The 20,221-nt window shown below is 38.8% G+C and overlaps 1 protein-coding gene across 1 annotated transcript in view; it reads left to right on the forward strand.

Moving 5' to 3' along the window:
* Window positions 1–20,221, forward strand: part of xirp2a (xin actin binding repeat containing 2a) — a 57,537-nt gene that overhangs the window by 26,183 nt on the left and 11,133 nt on the right. Inside the window, exons 3-7 of the mRNA XM_086069272.1 lie at window positions 11,643–11,788; window positions 17,218–17,355; window positions 19,407–19,493; window positions 19,644–19,710; window positions 19,996–20,099. Of these exons, the coding sequence (XP_085925398.1) occupies window positions 11,643–11,788; window positions 17,218–17,355; window positions 19,407–19,493; window positions 19,644–19,710; window positions 19,996–20,099 (542 nt within the window). The remainder of the gene's footprint in view (window positions 1–11,642; window positions 11,789–17,217; window positions 17,356–19,406; window positions 19,494–19,643; window positions 19,711–19,995; window positions 20,100–20,221) is intronic.

The raw sequence follows: 20,221 nt of genomic DNA on the forward strand, positions 1-20,221 counted from the left end.
ATGCCAAAATTAAACAAGTGTTTTCCAAAAATAGTTGGAGCCATAGATTAATTGCCCCTGCATTTTAATGAAAGCACCGTGACACAACAAATTCAGCTATCATTCAATCGAGGTACAAATCTGTGAATTCTGGGGAGCTGGAGGAATTAATTCTCGCACGATTCATTAATTTTACAGAATAGCTCTGTGGGTGTGCGCCTCCATTAAGAGGCTAAGGAGGGCTGACTGTGTGTGTACAGTAATGACGTCATGTGCACAGCTTGCAAGACGGGGATTCATAACTTGCATGACCTCTAGTTTATATACCACTAAGGAACTTTTCGACCTTAATAAAATATTTTCATAACTCTTGTGATGAAATATCGACTTAAAACTAGTTGAATGGTACCTTTGCCATGGCTTGAGCGGGTCTGTATCATTTGTACTGGCACTAAGCAACTTGGAGGAGGATGGTAGGAACACTGCCAGACAAAAAAAAAAACTACAAATGTGCTGACTGCTTTATGGCATAAGTCACTTCCACCTTTCCCCATTCATTACAAAGACGGAAGTCAATCTGAATGTTGACGCACGATTACTGCTTTCCTGGCAGAAGAACAATACCGCTTTTGTCCATATGGTGTCGCCATAATCAACGTAAACTGAAAGTTCCTTAGTATTGCTTTAATTACAGATAATACCACTCTTCTGTGGGCCGTGACACTTTTTTTTTTAATATGCATTGCGTTAGCTGTCAATTTATTTCAGGTTTCTTGAATGGATTGCTGCTTCTATATATGGTCAATTGGAGGTGTTTCTTTATCAACACTAATTACTTACTGGTGTGGTAGGACAGGTGTCAACACATTTGATAAATATTTTTTTTTCTACTTACATACATACTCAATTTCATTTGTTTGAATGACTTTAAAGCATGCTCTACGCACGCTTTGCCCCAGGTGAGCAGTGGCTCATTTACATGATATGGTACCACCCTCATCAAGGGATGAAACAGGGGTTCAAAGTGTGCTTGTCTTGGGGGTATTCTATCAAAAACTTTTGTTTTAGCACTCATTGATTAATATAATCCTTCTCATGACAGTAGACCAGCAGATCCCAGCAAGAACACAAACGCGCGCACGTACCCACCTCCATACACACACACATCAAACAAATTGGGAACTTCACTATGCCAATGCACCTTCGCAACCCCGCAAGGAATTTAAAGCTGGAGCTGGCTGATGATCCTCGTTCCTCATGTTTTCCTCACCGCGTAGCGGCTTTTGTCTCCGCTGACAGGTTGTCACCGACAACGTCGTATAATCTTCAGGGTCAAATGACTGTCAGTGGCGGCAAGAGATGTTTTGGAGGGACAGGAACAGAGCTGGGGGTCTGTTTCTCGCAAATCTGTCAAGTTTAAATAAAGCATGGTGGCGTAGTATCTATTCTTTCAACAGATGCAAAGCTCCCGTCTATATCCCCCTGCTACTGCTCTTCATAAATCCCGGCTTGTTTACTTGTTACGACATGTGTCACTCACATGCTTCAAAAAATAATTCAGGTCTGTAAGTATAAACTATGTTGCAACATTAAATAAATTACTTTATTTTCTACCTCGCCCCGCATATAACTACTGAATAGTGTTAATTAATTTATAAGTCATTTTAAAATTTAGTCTCAGTTATAGTCCAGTTTCAATCTTGCTTGTTAGTTTTTATCATTTTTAGTCAAGCTCACCCCGTTTTTATTCATTTCATGTTAGTCGACTATAAGTCTAGCAGGTCTTTATTTTAGTCCAAGAAAACAATTTTATTCATCTAGTTTTAGTCAACAAAAACTGTCAACATTTTAGTCAGCACAATCATTTTACCCCGCATATTTTTTGGTCAGCAGATAATGTTGAACATTTCAGATCTAAAACAATTTCACATAAAATTTCCTCTCACCTTTTAGATGAAAAACAACTTCACATACAATTACTACATACTATGGCTCCATGCTATGAGCTAGTAAATTAGCCAGCATTAGTTAGTGGTCGGATTAATTTATTGTTGGAACGTTGCAGCCGTTGGATTAATGTTCCATTATAACTAGAATCTTTTTTTTTTTAACCTTTCACTGTGAATCCACCTGTCTGTTGCACTTGCTAGCTGCAGATTTGAAAGGGGGTGGGCGGGGGTTGAGGGAGGGGGGGTTGTCACAGTGACATCTTCGAGAAAATATTTTTTAAATTTTTTTTCATGAACTAAAATGTCCATAGATTTTAGTCCAGTTACTGGTAAAGTTATTAAGTGAAGTACATTTTCATCTCGTCTTTATTAGTCAATGAAAATGCATACTAAATAGTCCTAGTTATTGTTTTTAGTCTAATCTAGTCTAGTTTTAGTCCGGTGAAAAATGTGTTGTCAAAATTATTTTTGTTTAGTTTTCGTTGACAAAATTAACACTACTACCTTTACTGTGTTCCAACCAAAAGTTTTTATTTTTATTTTTAATGTGTATCAATTTGCGTGTTTGCGCCACAAAGATAACCAGCCAGGATATCTCTCATGTTTTGTTATTATTAATATTACTGTTCAGAGTTTACAGCACTGATAACAAATAAAAGAAAATAAAGAAAGAAAAGGAAAAAAAGCACACTAGGGTGCATGGTGTCACAGATCATATTTTTTTCATTATCAGTGACATTTGTAAATCGAAATGAATCTCTAACCTAATATACCAGCCCAGGGTGTACCCCCCTGTTGTCTAGCTGAGATAGGCTCAAGCTCATTGTGACTCTAGTGAAGATAAGCGGCATAGAAAATGGTTGGTTGGGTGGAAAATGAAATGTCATGTCAAATAAGTCAATTAAAATGCATCAGCAACTTGATGATAGAACCTTTGACGCTGGTTAAATGAGCTCTAGTCACTTATGTAACTATAGAGATGCATTTTCCAAGGGAAATTTTGCGATGTTTCTGAATTGTAAAATCCTTGTAGGTGGGTGGGACTTTCATTTTGAGGTACCTTTACATAATTTCTGAAGTGATTTGCTTGTCACTCAAAAGCACAATCTCAAAAAATGAAAAGAAAACAGCAATTCTTTATTATTATTTTTTTTACTTTGGGTAGCTTTCATTATGTATTCTGTGGGAGTGTGTTTATTTTCCACTTTAGGAACAGGAAATCCATGTGCAATTTCAGTGGGATTATCAGACGAGCGCAGCCTCTCCTCAAGGCCGATAACCGCACTTTTCTTTGGTCAATGGGCTGCCAACAACAGCTCGCGGGGTGGGCTCAAGTCAGTAAACACCAGTGATCACGGCTAATAGAGGAAATAGACATGAATAATTCATGTGAAATGGATTCATTCTTGTATTGTGGGAAGGATTGCACCAGAAAGAATGAATGAAAGGCTTTGGGTTGAGGTCAGTGGTTTATGAAAAGATCCTCGCTTATGCTGAAGGGCAATGTTTGTTCACAGGAGGGATAAAAGAAGAACTCTGTTGACATCGGCTGCTTCCAGTGCACTTGGTTGGATGATTCAAAATCAGTCTCTCTCAAGCCCACATTTTACAAAGCAATTGCTGTCTTTCGTTTGAGGAGATGCTTGATGCTGTCTGCTGTCACCAATGTTTGGAAGATGAGGTCATTTCCTCAGTGCAAAACCAAGCCAAATTTGATTCTGTGCAGGCTCCTGCTGCATTATAAGGCGGATTTCTAAGCAATAATTAAAAAAAAAAGTTTAAAAAAATATTTATTATTATTATTATTATTATTGTTTACAGGGATCTAGAGTTGACAGTGCAGTACCACATACTGCAACATGACAAACAGAAAATTTGATCTGTTGGAAGAACTGCAGAATTTAATTTGGAGCAAGAAGAAGAGGCAGAGAAGGTCCCCAATTAATCTAAAAAATACATTTGTTTTCTCCACAGGCCAGAGAGATGCTCTGATTTGTAAAAATGATAAAAAATAATGCAGATACACAAATGATACACAGATGACATTTTATTTTAGTCTTCAACTAACTAAAAGTAACTACAGATAAAGTATATCTGATTAATCAAACTTCATTTAGTTAAGCATGATGATAGGCTCTATTTTGTTGTGACAGTATGCGATAGTATGGCGCGAGGCAAGAGCAACACCAGGTTGTGGAAATTTTGCAGTGGGTGCAGATACAAAAGTGTTGTTGTTTTTTTTGCGTCATTGTGGGTGTGACCATAACCGACTTCATCCACTACTAGTCGAAGTGGCTACTATCATGATCTAAAATCGGCAAGGGAGATCACAGATTTGTGAAGTGGACGCTTGGAGTCTGTCTTCCACAACCTTTGTACTGTCCAGGTGTCCCCTCCCCCAACCTTCCGTAGCTGTGCCACTGCCAGCGGGATGGCTTTAAAAATATAATATAATAGAGATGATAATAATGACATCCACCAGATATGTCCGTTGAGCTCAGAATCTGTCTGGGCTCTGACAGAATCCACCCAAATTGCTATAGATTACCTGCGCCAAAATGTAGACGTGGCTCCAGCAGCCATTAAGTTTAGTGTATTTTCAGCCACCAAGTTGTCAAGTGCGCCAGGCGCATGTCAAAGGAAATGCCCTCAGTACGTCGAGCATGGAGCAGAGAGATGAACCAAATTCCCAAACAAGCGCATCGAAGCTTATATATACATCTGCATGAAATCAGGATATACCAGGCTTTTACGCTCAAGTGCAGCTTTGCTGTCTACAACAGTGTTGGGAAAGTTAATTTTCTACACTCTTCCTTCTTTAAAAGGAACTAGTTCAGTTCTTAGTTCATAATTATTATTTTTTTTAACTAAGTTGATTGGTCCAAATTTATACTTTGAATATAACTTAAAAGGCCAATGAGAAATTAAATGAGTAAGAAAGTAATATAAGAATACTGTACACTAAAATAAATAATGCATGACTTATTGACTTGACAATTTTTTAAATAAAATAACAAAAACAAAGACAGACAGTTGTTTCCTGCGCATGTTGGCCTCTTAGGAGCAGTGTGGTGCCGTGCAATCGTGCATGCATGGATTACAATGGGATGGAAGAAGGTCGCATTTAAGCTCTGTTAATACAAATCATTTTTCACAACTTGGGAAAAAATTATGCCTTTGAGTAGTGTTATCTTACCTGTGTGGATGTGTTTTCAAAGCGCTTGTGTGTGAATAGCCGTTATTTGAAGGAATAGCACTCCTGAAGTTGATGCTAATGTAAGTGTCAACTCTGAGATTATTGATACATATTCATAAAGTTTGTTAGTGCTTGAATAATAATTTTGTGTGGTAAATTACTAAATAATTGTATGTAATTTTACTAAAATGTTAACGTATCAAAAAAGGGCAATATGTTAATTTTGACAGCTTCGTGTTTTGTTCGTGTCCGGAACCTTTGTTTTCGCTGCGCATGTCCACCTGTTAGTGCTAATGCTGTATAGTTCATGCTCCGAGTTGGACTGAAGAGATGATAAAGGACTGAAAGAAACCTCATGGATATTAACTGACATTGTATCTCTTTTCACAGCAAGTGGCCAACGAAGTATTTGTTTGTTCTTTTGTTTGCTTTGCCGACGCGCTGTCTAATTTGTACTGTTGTGTTGCTTATAAATGTAGTTCTCACCGCGTGACCAAAGCAGACGTGCAAGCAATAAACGCCCGTTCCAAAGAACCGCCTGCGTCAGTGTTGTTGTGAAGAGAGCTACAGCTAATTTTCTGTTAGCATTTGAATGGGATCCGCTATCGACTTCAGCATTAGCGCTAGCGATGTTTTATAAACAACGCATGTTTTGTATTTGAATATACGATGTGTGTATTTCTTGTTGTTGTGTGTTACTGTTAGGAACGCCAAAATCCCATACGCTCCGCGCTTGCTACGCAAAAAACACACAGCGAAGTGAGTTACATCGGGCAAGCTAGCGTCGCATTTAGATGACGAATGTGCCTTGCCACCGTGTGTCGCCGCTGGGTTGCCAGATAATGGTATTTCCCGGGTAATTAAGGCCCGTTTATGGTGTCTTTACTCTGGTTTTTGAACAAGAGAAAACCTGGCAATCTAGAGAAAAAATTTTAATGGGTTCAAAGATGCTCATTTACCTCAGAATGAGCTCATTTACAGAAATGTTCACGAAGCATAAATGCACTACGTTCAGTTGACGTTCGCCCAAAATATGAACTATGAGTTCATGAACTTTTGTTCAGTGAACTCATTCAGGTACAACACTGGTCTACAAATATAGAACCCAAAGTAAAAATTGTGTAGGACAGTTTGTTTTTAAATGCTAACTCAAGGCAAGTCATTAGAATAAGTACAAGTATTGGTTCATTAGATTGTGAAAGAGTAACCTCATGCTGCATGCTCCACATGTTGAATTTTTATAGTATTTTCCATACCGACTCTTACTCTGTATGTAAAGTCTGCGTCCATACCACTGCTGTGACATAAGGTAAAGAGCATGCGGAGTACCTTGATACTCGATTCTAAAAAAAGGCCAAGGCGCATGCACCAATCCTCTCATGTAAGTCCATCCTATTTTTTACGAAGGGGGATTCTAAAATAAAACCAGCTGTCACTGCATGCCAGGGCCTCACTGCTGAGGAACACGCTGCTGGAGCTGGCCTCCAAGCTTTGGTCTCTATCCAGGACTCTGCTTCTTTTTCTAATAAGTATTCCTTTCTGGAGTTTCAAGGCCCTTTGCTATTCAGTGGGATTCTATTGACGTCAGTTGTTCAGTGTGTCCTAGGCAGAAGGTAAGCAGTCATTGTTAATTACGGACGTTCAAATAGCGAGCCTTCTTCAAAATAAGAAAACATATTGGAAATGGGAGACAACATTTGTGATTTTGTCAATGGCTGGGGGGTGAGGAGGAAGAAATTGTGATGTTAAGTTGGTGTGCTGTTTAAGTGCCAGAAGGAGCAAATTGTGATATTTCAGTGACTCTGCAAGGAAACACTTTCTGTTTTCACTCAGCTACCATCGCTGGCGACAAGCTCATCGGGAGGTTTCTGCGAGTGTAGCGAATGAGAGACAAAGTGCTTAGCTGAGCACAACGAAGCACTCCAGGGCAATCCATTCTACTAGTAAAGAACTTATTCTGATAGATATGACAACTCAATTATTGCGCCTGTTTCGCTTTCATCTGTGAGCAGAAAATCAGCCTCCGCGGCTGACGCTTCAATTAGTCGAGCTCATTTGGGCCGCAACTGTCAACCAAAGACTTTGTTCAATAGCACAAGATTGGGTCGCTTGCGGGCGTGTGGTGTGTGCAGAGAGCCGAGAGAGATGTGTCACACCGCTGGGTTTAGCTCGGGCAGTATTCTTGCCTCGCCACGTAACCCTTAATCACTGAAATAACTCATTTGTCTCTGTCTCACCTCAGCGGGAGTGTGGCAGAGTCAGGGAGGCCACTCGCTTTCTGAATCCACAATTCTGAATCTGAAAGTTATCTTCTCTCATCTAAGAAACTAGGGGCGCTGATAGCGACCCGCCAGGCTTCTCGTTTTGTCTCGCTCTGTTGGTCATTGTTATTTTTAAGTTTCTTGGATGGGTTGTGACAGTGAAGACAAATTCCTTCCGTTTGACATACTTGGCAAATAAAGCTGATTTTAATAAAAGTGGTACATTTAAATTTAACAGTTGTACCTACAATGAAGTTGCCAGCAGTTTTCCTTGTACCAAGAGCACATAAGTTATCAAATTCCCGTAATAATTAGGATAGTAAGGGAGTTATTTTATGTAACATTCACACAGCACAGACCTGTACACACAACTCCCCTTCCCTTACTAAATCTTTCTCTGTGCAAGGGAACATGATGCTGCAGTAACAGGCAGTATATAAAAAGGCCTGGTTTATTTTCTCAGCCTGAGCCTGGCTAGCTCACCTTTGAGCTATGGCAGTTTTGCAGACAACATAGCATTGAAAGAGCCTGTTGTCACTGCCGTCATGCATCAAAAAGCGGGTCTCTGGCTCTGTGACAGCTCCAGACCATGACGTGAACATTCATCTCTGGTGATAAATGAAGCCGTTATCCTTGTGCTTCTGTCACCATGCCGGTGTGAGGTTTCAAGACAGCCTCAGGTGTAGGATATCTGACCTATATTTATAGGATAGACTCAGTAAAAACCTGTTTATTTTCAGATCCCACTCATCACACACTAACATGCCACACGTAACAGAAATCTTAAACTGGTGTCATGAGGACAGCATGTTTTTATCATGTGATGCTTGAACCATAGTCATTAATACCACTCAAAGTCAAAGTCACACTCTAAATCAGGTGGGGAACATATTCCTTGTCGGGAGTTATTTCTGTTTTGATCCTCAGGGGCCAGACTAGATTACTGTAATTGTATTCATAATCAAATATTAATACGATGCAATGATGTTCCAGCACACAGCAAACATATTCACCTCTAAGTGTGAAGATGAATCAATAAATGCACACCATAACACCATTTCCTATACTGCTTGTCCTTCAAAGGGCTATGAAGAAGCTGGAGTAGGAACAACAAATAACAAGACCGACGTATAGCATATTCACATCTAGTGTCTTCAGGTAAAAACAAAAAATTAAACACTGCGTTAAATTGATTAAACCATTTGAACACCTTATTCCGACTATATCCACCTTTTGATAAATTGGATTAACGCACACAGACTATTTGACTGGAAAGCAAAATCATCATGCATGTTTATACCGAGTCGCTACAAATGCCTGTGACGTGTGGGGAGGTCCATTAATGGTCAGCATTCGTTCTCAGGAGAATGTGCAGATGAGACTATATTTCAATTATGGCTTTGATTAAAACTTTTTTTTTCAAATCTTTTAAGATGCTTCAATCAATTCCACAGTGTTGATGTGATAGCAAGAAAGTCAAGAATATTTCGTATAAAATCAAATACATTGATGTTGTATTCTTGCTGATCACGCTCTTTTTTTTTTAAATTAAAATAGCATTTGGTCTTATTGTTATTTCTACATAAAGTACTTTTCTGCATACTTTGAAGCACTGGACAATCTCAATATGCCTAAAGGAAGGATTAATAATTAATTAAAAACTCTTCCTCTATGCATTGCTCCAATAGAGCTCAGCACTGCCACCTGTCAAAATGAACATCAGCATGTGCAGTACATCTATGAGAAACCATGTATATTGGTGACATAAAGAGACACAGCAGTGTCTTTTATGTGAGGGCATGCACACATTTCTGCCTGCATCAATTAATGTGTGCCTATCGCCACAATTGAAGAACTTAAGGCGCAATGCCACTCTTCCTTTCTGGACCATTAATTAACAGAAAATATGCAAATTCAGCTGTTTTAATGATGAAATCATTGAAATGATCTGACTGAAAAGGAAAATGGAAAATAATTTAATATAATCATTATTAGTGAAGGCTCTGCCTCCCCTTCCTGCCCTGACCGCACATCCCTGCCACTGTTCCTAACAATCTTTTACTTACTTACTTGTTGACATACTTACATAAATTTAACAAGAGAAAGAAAGCTGTGCACGGACTGTGATGGGTAAAAAATAAATATACAAGTAATAGTTTTTAACTGTAGCTTTCATGATCCTGATGAAAAATATTACGAGTGTGCAGTAACTTGTAGAAATGTTTGCAAAAAACATCTGCACGTAGTAAAGTTTTGTATCTGTTAAACCAGACTTTATTTAATCAACATTATAACCCTCATATGAGATGTTGTCCATGTAACTTGTATTGGAGACCACATCCAACCAGCAACCTCTTCTTTGTTGAAAAATCAACATACATTTTTTTCCTCGTATGTTTCCTAAATAAGATGAAAGAAGCATCATACCACCTTAAACTCAAAAGATATGCAGTACATGTAGCACTGCCCAAAATTGAATTGGATCCAATGCATGTAAACCGGGATTAAACAATACAAATTGGAGTGACCAAAAACTACATTATATCGGTGAGCCAATTCATTTGTGCATGTACAGGTACTGAGAGAGCCTGACATTGATGTTTTTGGACTGTGGGAGGAAGCTGGATCCATCTATGAATTCTGTTCAGGGTCAGGTGCACTCTGTCAAAAGTCACCCAAATCAGGTGAAATAGTTAACCAGGGTTACTTATTTAACCCCAGCTGATGGGGTTAAGAATTTGACACAGCACATTGGGTGAAGATTTTGATTTTTAACCAGCAAAAGCTACAAACTAGTACTACCCACACTGATGAGTTACCAAAAACTGTTTTACCAGGTTATCAGTATAGCTGTGGTTAAAATTAATTCAAATTTCATTACCAACATTTATGAAGAAGAAGCAACCTTCACCCGTCAGGTCACCACAGCAAGTCACTCACATGATATGTTGTGGTGAACAGTTTTTAACACCAGATGTGCATCCCGAAGCAATTTACACATTCTCCAAGGGTGGGCCATCCACGCTGACTAGGATTTGAAACACTAATCTCTGTGTCTCCTGGCAACAATGTTTCCCATTGAGCCAATCCAAGCCACCACCAATGTTCTATAAGAAGTCAGGGCAAATGTCTGTTCAGAAGTTTAAGACAGGTTTTCTCAGTTTTAATGTAGACAAACTTATTAAAATAAGTTATAATGTGTTCATGGAACAAACTCATTTATTTTATTTTTTTTAGAGAAAGCCCTTGATTTTAAGATGTACCTACCTACTAACGCCATGAATCTCTCTCTCTTTTTTTTTTTTTTTTAAAGAGTTTCCAGCTCTTAAACCTATGCTCCTAACTTTTGAGTGACTGATTATGCTCTGAAGAGTGTCTCAATTCTACAAAGGAAATGAACATTTCGTCCTGATGCACTATATATTTCATACGTACAATAATACCTTAGTATGCCCATTCAAATTGTGATTCAAAAGAATAATTATAAAAGTAGAGTTGATTGGGGGTGCGGGTTAGGAGCGTATCATGACACGTGTTGACCTCAAACCCTTATTGTTTCTGTAAACACTGTACTGTATATACTGCACTAAGCAGATTTAAATGTTTAGCGAGAAGCTGCACAGCCAAGCACAAACAGAAAGAAATAAAAGCAAGCAAAGATGATGGCACAGATGGGATCTTTATTATGCCCCAATATGTTTTTAAAGACGCAGTTGCTGCAACTCTCGACAAAAAGTTCTAATGACTTTCACCATTAGTGCACACACAGTGCATGTGCAGCAAATACTGTATGTGAGCATCTGATGACAAGAGAACAAGGCGTAGGATTGCAGAATGTCCAAAGGTTATAGCCTGTGCAGATAATGAGAGAAAATCATTTTCATGTAGGTTTTTCTTTCATCCCACCACATTGTTGCCACGAAAGACTGAATGCGTAAAGAGCTAAAAGGTCCAGTGTGGGTGTGTTCTGAGACGCGGTGCAGCGTTCTCTGTTGCTTAATGATGCTTTGTAGTGCAGAAAAGTCAAATACAGAATCAATGGTCTCCTCTAATTGGTAGTCCATGGGGGTGCATTGAGCAAAATAAAAAAACATAAACGAGCATGTGCTTATGACGGCTTCGTTACAGATTCTTATCTTGCGTCTAAATATACAGTGTTGCTAAGAAAAGAGAATGTCAAATAACGGCATTATTGCCCAGCATTGATGACATTTTATTCACATCTGAGGCCATGTCTTCATGTTTGTGTGTATGTAGCTGCAGAGCAAGAGTCCATCCAGGGGAGTCGGGCTCCAGACGCTGATGACTGTGAGACCAGCGAGTCTGTATCACTGAAAGAGCGTCTGGCCATGTATCAGGCTGCAGTGTCCCACAAAGAAAGTAGCAGCTCCTCCTCTGCAGCGGTAAGTACGGTGAGGTACATGCAGTATTTAGGAGAAGGCATGGTGTACTGGCAGCTGTGCACAAACGGACTAACCCTACTACATACAATGTTGATAGGAAACAAGAATAAAAACTGTGATGTGATTATTGTTGAGGGTCTTCTGCCCAGATTTAATTATAACTGTTTTGATTTAGTTATAACTGTTTAGATTTAGTCATAACTGCTTTTATTTCCTCAGTAGAGCTGGGTGAGTGTTTAAATGATGTTTGGGGGAGCTTCCTCTATTCCCACATTGATGAGCCATTTGTCTGGGGTGAAGCAAATGTGTTAATAGGATTTATTTGTAAGTCTTATCTTGTGCTAGGTGCCGTCAGGTCTGAGATCTACTATATTTCCACATCAAAAGGCCATCTGTCAATGTGTATTGAATGCTGTAAAAGTCTGTCTTGGCTGGGGGCAGGGGTGGGGAGAAAGGGGAGAAAGGGGAGAAAGGGGAGGGGTTTAGTGGTACCGCCTTTCTGATAGTACAAGACTATTGTAATTGTCAGGAATCGACACACTTGTGAGGAGAAGCAGACATTTGTCTGTAAACTTGTTTGTGTCCGGAATATTCTGTAAAATAAATCCTTCGAAGGATCTGTTCACCGATCTCCAGTCTGTATTCGGATAATCAACATTCTCACTACCCGGAACAAAACGAACACGCGGAAAACAAAGATTTGTTTTCCAACATTATACATTCCATTCCAATTGAAGCATGGAAACAACAATTCTTCACCAACCAATCAACAGACAGCAGTGTGTTTTAGCACCCATGCAGAACCCGCTTCACAAAATACTAAACATCTGCAACTCGCTAAGTAGAGCAAATAAATGTCCCTGGCCACTAGTCAAGCCTTTATACTACAGAAGCACATGAAGTTTGCTTCTAGATTTAAAAAAAAAAAAAAAGTGGAAGGAATGTGTATTTTGAGCTCCTCGTCATCTTTATGATGTTCATAAACTGTTGGTAGTTCCTCTCCAATGGGCTTTTTCAAATACCTTGAGAAGCAACATGGATTGAATTACTTACTGTAACAGAATGTAAAATTATAGCTCCCAAGGCAGTGTTCAAGACTATATTTGACTTCATTATATATTGCACCAGGGCTTGACAAAATTCTAATGTGAAATGTGCTCACTGCTCAGGTAAGTCCAAGCACGCATTGGTGAAGTAAATCACAGATAGTCACTGTATAACAAAATTAACACAGGAAATCAGTCATTATTTGAATATCATTTTGACTGCATCCTGAGTAAGGATTAACACCCTAAAATCAACAGCAAATTAGCCAAGGTCATAATATAAAAAAAAGAAAGAATTCATACAATAAAAAAAGGTTGAAACAAAGTATACATTATATGTATTGATGTGGACTCAATCAAATGAACATTTTGACTGGCCAGTGGCCATTTAATTTGGTACACACAATGACAATGTTTAATTTAATGTGGAAGTAGTGTAGCTGTGCTTGTTTAATAATGCATGTATTATTTTTGGTTACATTTTGCAGTGTTGTAGGCTTGCATTGCAACATGCTGAGTGACACTTTTGTTATGTTGGTTACCTTATTAGACTGCACTAGAAAGACAACATATTGCATTTACTGAAATGATGATATACTGCAGTTTAACACCACGCCACAAATCTTGCATTTAATTTCCTTGAATGGTGCATAGTACATACCCTATGTTGTGGCAAGTGCAAACTCCAATTCCAATGAAGTTGGGACTGTGTGTAAAATGTAAATGAAAACAGAATACAATTATCTGCAAATACTACTAATATTCCATTGATTGCACTACAAAGACAAGAGATTCAATGTTCAAAATGATGACCAGTAAAATAAGCATTAGCTGGGCTAAATTGCGATACAGCATTAACTTTGCTCTTACAGCCGTCTCTTGGTTACAAGTCTTCACAGGAAGCCTTTTAAGACCTCAAGTTTTACCTCCATTTCGCTTCAGAAAGGGTTTGTTGTTAGTGCCTTTCTAGTCCCTCTAAAATTGCATCAAATACACTTTACAAACATACATCCATCCTTTCTCTGTGCCGAGTTCTAAAATTGTGCCATAATGTCACATAAATGCAGTGTGGGATCACGGCAAGGACAGCTTCAAGCAGGATGCACTGAATCATTTCCGTGCACTTCACTGCTATAATGGCCAGTGTTGCAGTGCCTCAACCTCCCTGACCTCACTTAATGCTCAGTGTCAGGCCTCTTGTGGCAGCACTGACAGCTGAGAGCTCGGGCCCGATCTGCCAGACAAAATCTGCATGGGATTTTCATTTCCTCCCCCACTTTCTTCACTACCTTAGGCGGCTGTCGTCAGCATATCCACACAAATGTGACAAGGTGCCTCCAGAACTCCAGTGTGCCCTGTCGATCATCCAACTAAAATAGTCTATGTTGAGTTTTCGCCCCATATCAAATGCTGTACAGCATGATTAGCCGATGTGGGATTACATTGCAACACACTATATGCTCGCCAATATGCAACTTTAAATATGTAAACGCAGGCCCGGACTGAGGAGGCGGGATTTTTCCCGTTTGGACGCCAGGGGGGGGGCGCTGTTTATTTCGGGCCGCGAGTTTGTTTCAAAAGCAGCAATTAAAGTGCTTTTGGTGGAGAGACCTAGCCATATAAAGTGACGAATTTAGAGTGGTCTGCATTTTCCTGCGTGGTCGGCCTGAATTATGGACCTTTTGGCCGCTATTTTGTGCAGAATGGATCATACGCATTTTTGAAGCAAGCGCCACACTCTCTCTCTCTCTCTCTCTCTCTCTCTCTCTCTCTCTCTCTCTCTCTCTCTCTCTCTCTCTCTCTCTCTCTCTCTCTCTCTCTCTCTCTCTCTCTCTCTCTCTCTCTCTCGCTGGCCGACACTACAGCCAAACAAGACACTCGTAAAAAAAAGTCATGTCAAATAGCAGAAAAGACTGAGAAAAGGTGATATTAAAGGAGTGGGGCTGACGCGCCAAATGCGCCCCAACTCAAATGTATAAATCATTGCAGAGCCCTAATAGAAGTGCATGTGCCTGATGGAGAAGACAGTAAGCAACACCAACACATAAACAAACAAAATAAGGTGTCAATAATGGTCCAATTGTATATTTGGTTGATCATTTTTCTACAAGTCATTTAGTGTTGTGGTATTTGTATTTGTTGGGAACAGTAGGTAACATTAATGGAGAGAAAAAACATTCTGCCCCACTAGAAGGAAGAGATAAATAGTAGGGCTTAACCTGCTTTTGGGGATTAAAAAAAAAAAGTATAGTAATTACATTGAAAACAAATCTAGAAATGACAAGTTTTTAAATGTGAAACTAGCTTTTGCTTTTTGCTCCCAATTTTGTAAACCCTGCCCTTGCTAATAGTAATTCAAGCAATATTCCAGCCCAAGGAAGTTAAAATGTGATTGCAGTTCATTATTTGAGCTCTTAAAAAATATCAAATTTGTCTTGTACCTTACCGAATTAACTCCTTATTTAGGCTTTCTGTTTAGAGAATATGACAGCTGGTTAAATCTATTTCTTTAGCACACTTGATTTTATTTATGTTTTCATAAATGTTCTGATATACTGATTGTGATCTATTAAGTTATTTAATTTTTGATCATATACAACATAACTATTGACGTTGGTTACTTATTTGAATGTTTATTCTATATTAGATTGATATATTAATACATATGAAATATACATCTTCATTAAAACACTATAAACTAAAGTGGGACGGTCTGAGCCTTGAAACTCCAGGGCTGAAAATGAGTCCCAGTCCGGCCCTGTGTAAACCTGTAGCCAAATACAAATGTTTCATAACACCAGGCTTTTACTGAGTATCTCCATTGGCCACCTGAGAAGTCCTTCAGTGTACCACTTGAAACCATGCCACCCCCATTCTCTTAGCTCTGGGTCAGGACTCGTAACAAAGTAAAGAGATGTATGCCCTTTACTTTATTTTAACAAGCCTATACTGTCAGAAATCATGCAGGTGTAAATCTGTTGTCTTAAAATAACAACTGGACAATGATTATAGTGAGTTCAGTGTATGATGTAATTGCAATACTTCAATGTTACAAGCTGAGAGTAGAACTGCAGCAGTCCTGTTCATTAAGAGAATACTTTATATTTAGACCTGTAAGTCCATTTCAACTTATACTTTAACTTATACAGTGATGGATGTGAAAAGATGAATTTATCTCACATAACAGTCCTGTCTGTTTTTGTTTTCCTGGAAATTAAATGTGCCATAAGTGATCATCATTAGACTTTGACATTGACAGTATATCCACATCATATAGAATAAACGTGTGTCTATGTTAAACTATTGCTTTTGTATAATAACAATGTACTTATGGGTCAGTGATTGATAAGTGTTTTTTTTACTGTCTCTTGTAAATTGCATTGACCCCCTCATTTGCATAATGCTCCAACTCATGCACTCACATTATACAATTCAGACACAATAAGAGTATAAGCTGATGTTCTAACATTTTGCTATTGCCTTGAGGTCCTTTCACACCCAAGCATTACATCTCTAAGCTCTCCAAAAGAACAACTTTTTGGGAAATATTCTCTCATTTTCATCAACATGTTCCAAAAACATGAGACATGGGTAACAAAAGACTGGGGGGTGGGGGAGAACCCGGGAAAAAAAACACATGTTTGGAACATTCTATAAGTAAACAGGTTTATTGGAAATAGATGAGTGGGCATAAAAGGAACATCCCCAAAAGGCTCAGTTCTTCACAAGCAAGGATGGGGGCAATTCACCACTTTGTGAACAACTGCATGAGCACATAGTACAATAGTTTAAAATACACTTCTCAATGTGCAGTTGCAAGGAATTTAAGGGATTTTATCATGTACAGTCTGCAATATAATCAAAAGATACAGAAAACATCTCTGCACGGAAGAGTGCAAATACTAGACTGACCTGCCAGCAGTCCTGACCTGTCTTCCTTTGAAAATGTGTGCTGGATTATGAAGTGCAGTGTGACAACAGAAAACCTAAACAGTTGAGCAGCTGAAGTACATTGTACATCAAGCAAGAATGGGAAAAAAATCCACGTACATAGCTTCAACAATTAGTGTCCTCAGTTCCCAAATGCTTATTGAGTGTTGTTAAAAGAAAAGGTGATGTAGCGCAGTGGTAAACATGACCCTGTACCAGTTATTTTCAAACGTGTTGTAGGAATCAAATATAAAATAAGTGATTTTTCCCCCCTTTAAACATGAAATAACTTGTCTTTTTAGTGTATTCCACAAAATGTACTGTATGTTGAGTTAAGTTTGTATTTAAATTTTACACAATATCCCTACTAAATTGGAATTGGGGTTTGTAAATGGCGTGAACGTTTGCATTTGATTTTTCTGTTCATTTTATTGATGTATTTTGTTTTCCCAGGTGATGGAGGAGTCTGAGGCCTGTTCACTGCCAGGTGGCCTGGCCAGTGTGAAGAAACAATTTGAAAACCAGAACGTTGCCTCATCATCTTCCCAGTCCAGCAGCACCCAGTTCCATTTTCAGCAGAGAACCGTGCAGGTGAGAACGACAACACAATTGAGTTGTTGTCATTGACATAGTTGTTGAGCCCAAGATTAGGCAGTACACAATTTTTGTATTACAGTATTCTGTATTCATACCGATTTGTTAACTAAGCTACATAGCTATACAGTAGGTGTTTAACGATACACACAAAAAAAACAATTCAATCTGTAACTTATACAATATATATATATATATATATATTGCTGGAAACATACCTGAGCCAAGCTGCACATTGCTCTTGTTTTAGCCACTCCGGTTTATGGGTTTACAGCTGATTGTAGCTATGATGCACACGGTGCACATGTAGCCTACTGCACACGTAGTTCCTGGCAGAAAATAAGCACACGCATCTTTAATTCCGAACTTTACCCGTGCACATTCCTGTACCAAACCGAACGTCCTGTACCAAAACGGTTTAATGCAAACACACAAATGTAATGTTACACCTCTACTAGAAAGCAGCTGTTTTGTTTGTTGTTGCTTTTGTTGCTATAGTAACACAGTGCTTTAAAAAAAAAAAGGCAGAGGCAATAAGTTTTTCGGGATTAAAATAACCTGTAACCAAAAACCCCAGGTCCTTTGCTTGTGTTCCAGTGCACTTTTGCTAGCATTAGCACTCGAGGCATTGTAATCAACAATGATAAATGTTTCTGACAGAAATGTCTACATCAGTTTTTCAAGTCCTTGGAGCTGCTTGGAATAGCAGCAGGTCCATGTTTTTGTCAAGTGGATGAACATTATCCAGGAAGACAAGTGGAAACAACGTTCTGTTGTTAGCCCTTATCCTGGTTAGCAAGCTGGTGCTCTCCTATCAGTCCGTGTTTTCCTGGTCTTGTCTGCTTTCCATATTCGATCTGCTACTGTATTAAGTCAATCACTATTTTGGGAGCTCAACTCTATTTACTAACAAGTGGAATTAACAATACTGTAGACGTGTCTACAGTATTGCACAACCACATCTGGATTTACTATGAGCAGTTATTTCATCTTTCATTATTCATTTGTTTAGGCCTTATTGCATTAGTGAATTCAGGTAATGAAAATGAAATGGATCTTGTATCATCAATTCTTCACTACTCTGCATACAGCAAATGCCAGAACATGTTACATCTGCTTCTGCTCAATCCTAGCGAAGCAAGGTCAAATCTGGCCCTCCATTCACTCTCCCCATCTGTTCATTGAGACGGAAAGCAGAGTGGATGCACTGTGCGTAAAAGACCTTGCTGAATGCTAAATTTTACATAGAGGTGTGTGCGAGAAATGTCTGGCTCTGTTTCATCGACTCAGTGCTCTCACGCCTCAGCAGAAAGCACTTCCAGTCAGATTTCCTTCACAGATGTTTTATCCAGGATCTATGCCATGTTTTAAAGCTTGTTGAACATTCAAAAAGATATAATCCTGACATACTCTAAGTGATTTCAGGGGCAGAGGCTGTCTTTTTCGTGTTAACTGCAAAGGAGACAAGCTCAAATACTCTACCACTTGCTCACACGTCTTTCATTTTGGAATAATTGGCTGATGCATTTCTTTACAATTTTTAAATAGGAAATCACTGGGTGTAATTCAAACTCTGCTGTGCAGCAATAAAAATATGTCCACATACTATGAAAGGCTCTTATTAAGCTTTATGAAAATTACTCTCCGGCTGTCTCAGCTTTCAGCAATAGAGGTTTATAGGAGTGTACTTGGGTACAAATTAATGACAACCCGTACAAGAACCGCATCAAAATATACATGCTAGGACGATGACAAGAGCACAGTTGTGTCTGTAGTTTGCAGTGGTGGAGAACTGCATTCCATCACCGAGAAAATAAAACACTGCTCTTTCAGTATAACTTAGCTCGTTTTGACCTCACTGGAAACTATAACCATGATAAAAGACAGTTAAACTAATCGGTAAATTAGCTATTATATCACTGCAAAATCAGAATTTTTGATACATCTCTTTTACTGGATGTCATTTAATTGTACCAAATAAAGTGTTCACTGAGCGAATGTTGAGAGTGCAAGAGGGATTCAGTCAGTGTATTTTTCTCATTTGAAAGGAGGTGTCCCGCTCCTCCGAGGTGACTATGCGAAGCACTGTCAGAGAAGATGTCCCCTCCACAAGCATCTTTCAAAATAAGCAAGAGGTACTTGGTGTTGCTCGTCACATCCATAAGATCCTGGACTCTCTGCTCCATGATATGTCCTGAATAATACAAATATTCTAAGCAGTTCACATAGCGTAGATCAAAACCCTGTGACTGTAAGCATACTAATAATTTGCCTTCATTTTGCAGATGATCCATGAGGAGAGAGTGCACCATAACAATGTGGCTGCAAGTCACGGAAATGACAATGAAACAGGTTAGTTCTCTCTGTCTTCTATAATATAATATGCATTTTTTATGCATATTAATAATACATCTATAAGCCATCCCGATGATTGCCTGTTCAATGCACAGGGGAAAAAAATCAAAGAGGCAAAGTATGCATGGCAAAATATTAGAAAGAGGAAACTGAGTAATTGCAGCTGCATGGTTCCAGAAAATGAGAAGTATCCGGGTTTTTAATGAAATGATTTATTTCAATTTCCATTCCCCTCACTGTGAAGGACTTAATGAGGGAACCATCATCTTGTGTCTAATTCAGTTAAGCTTGCCGGAGGAGAGGACCTACCAAAGGTTTCCATGCAGTCTTTGAAGCAGCAATATGAAAAAAACATCGACGAAGCCACGCCAGCTAGTGAAATAAAGGTATTCGTTGTTCCCCTGATCCATCCAGTCTATCAAAATAAAAGTAGAAATGAAATGATCATAGATGTAACTTCCAATTTGATCAACTGCAAACTGAAAATAGACATGACATTTAAATCGAT

Source organism: Leptonotus elevatus, chromosome 2, assembly GCF_054856555.1.
Source record: "Leptonotus elevatus isolate MCC_2025b chromosome 2, RoL_Lele_1.0, whole genome shotgun sequence".
NCBI classification, from domain to species: domain Eukaryota; kingdom Metazoa; phylum Chordata; class Actinopteri; order Syngnathiformes; family Syngnathidae; genus Leptonotus; species Leptonotus elevatus.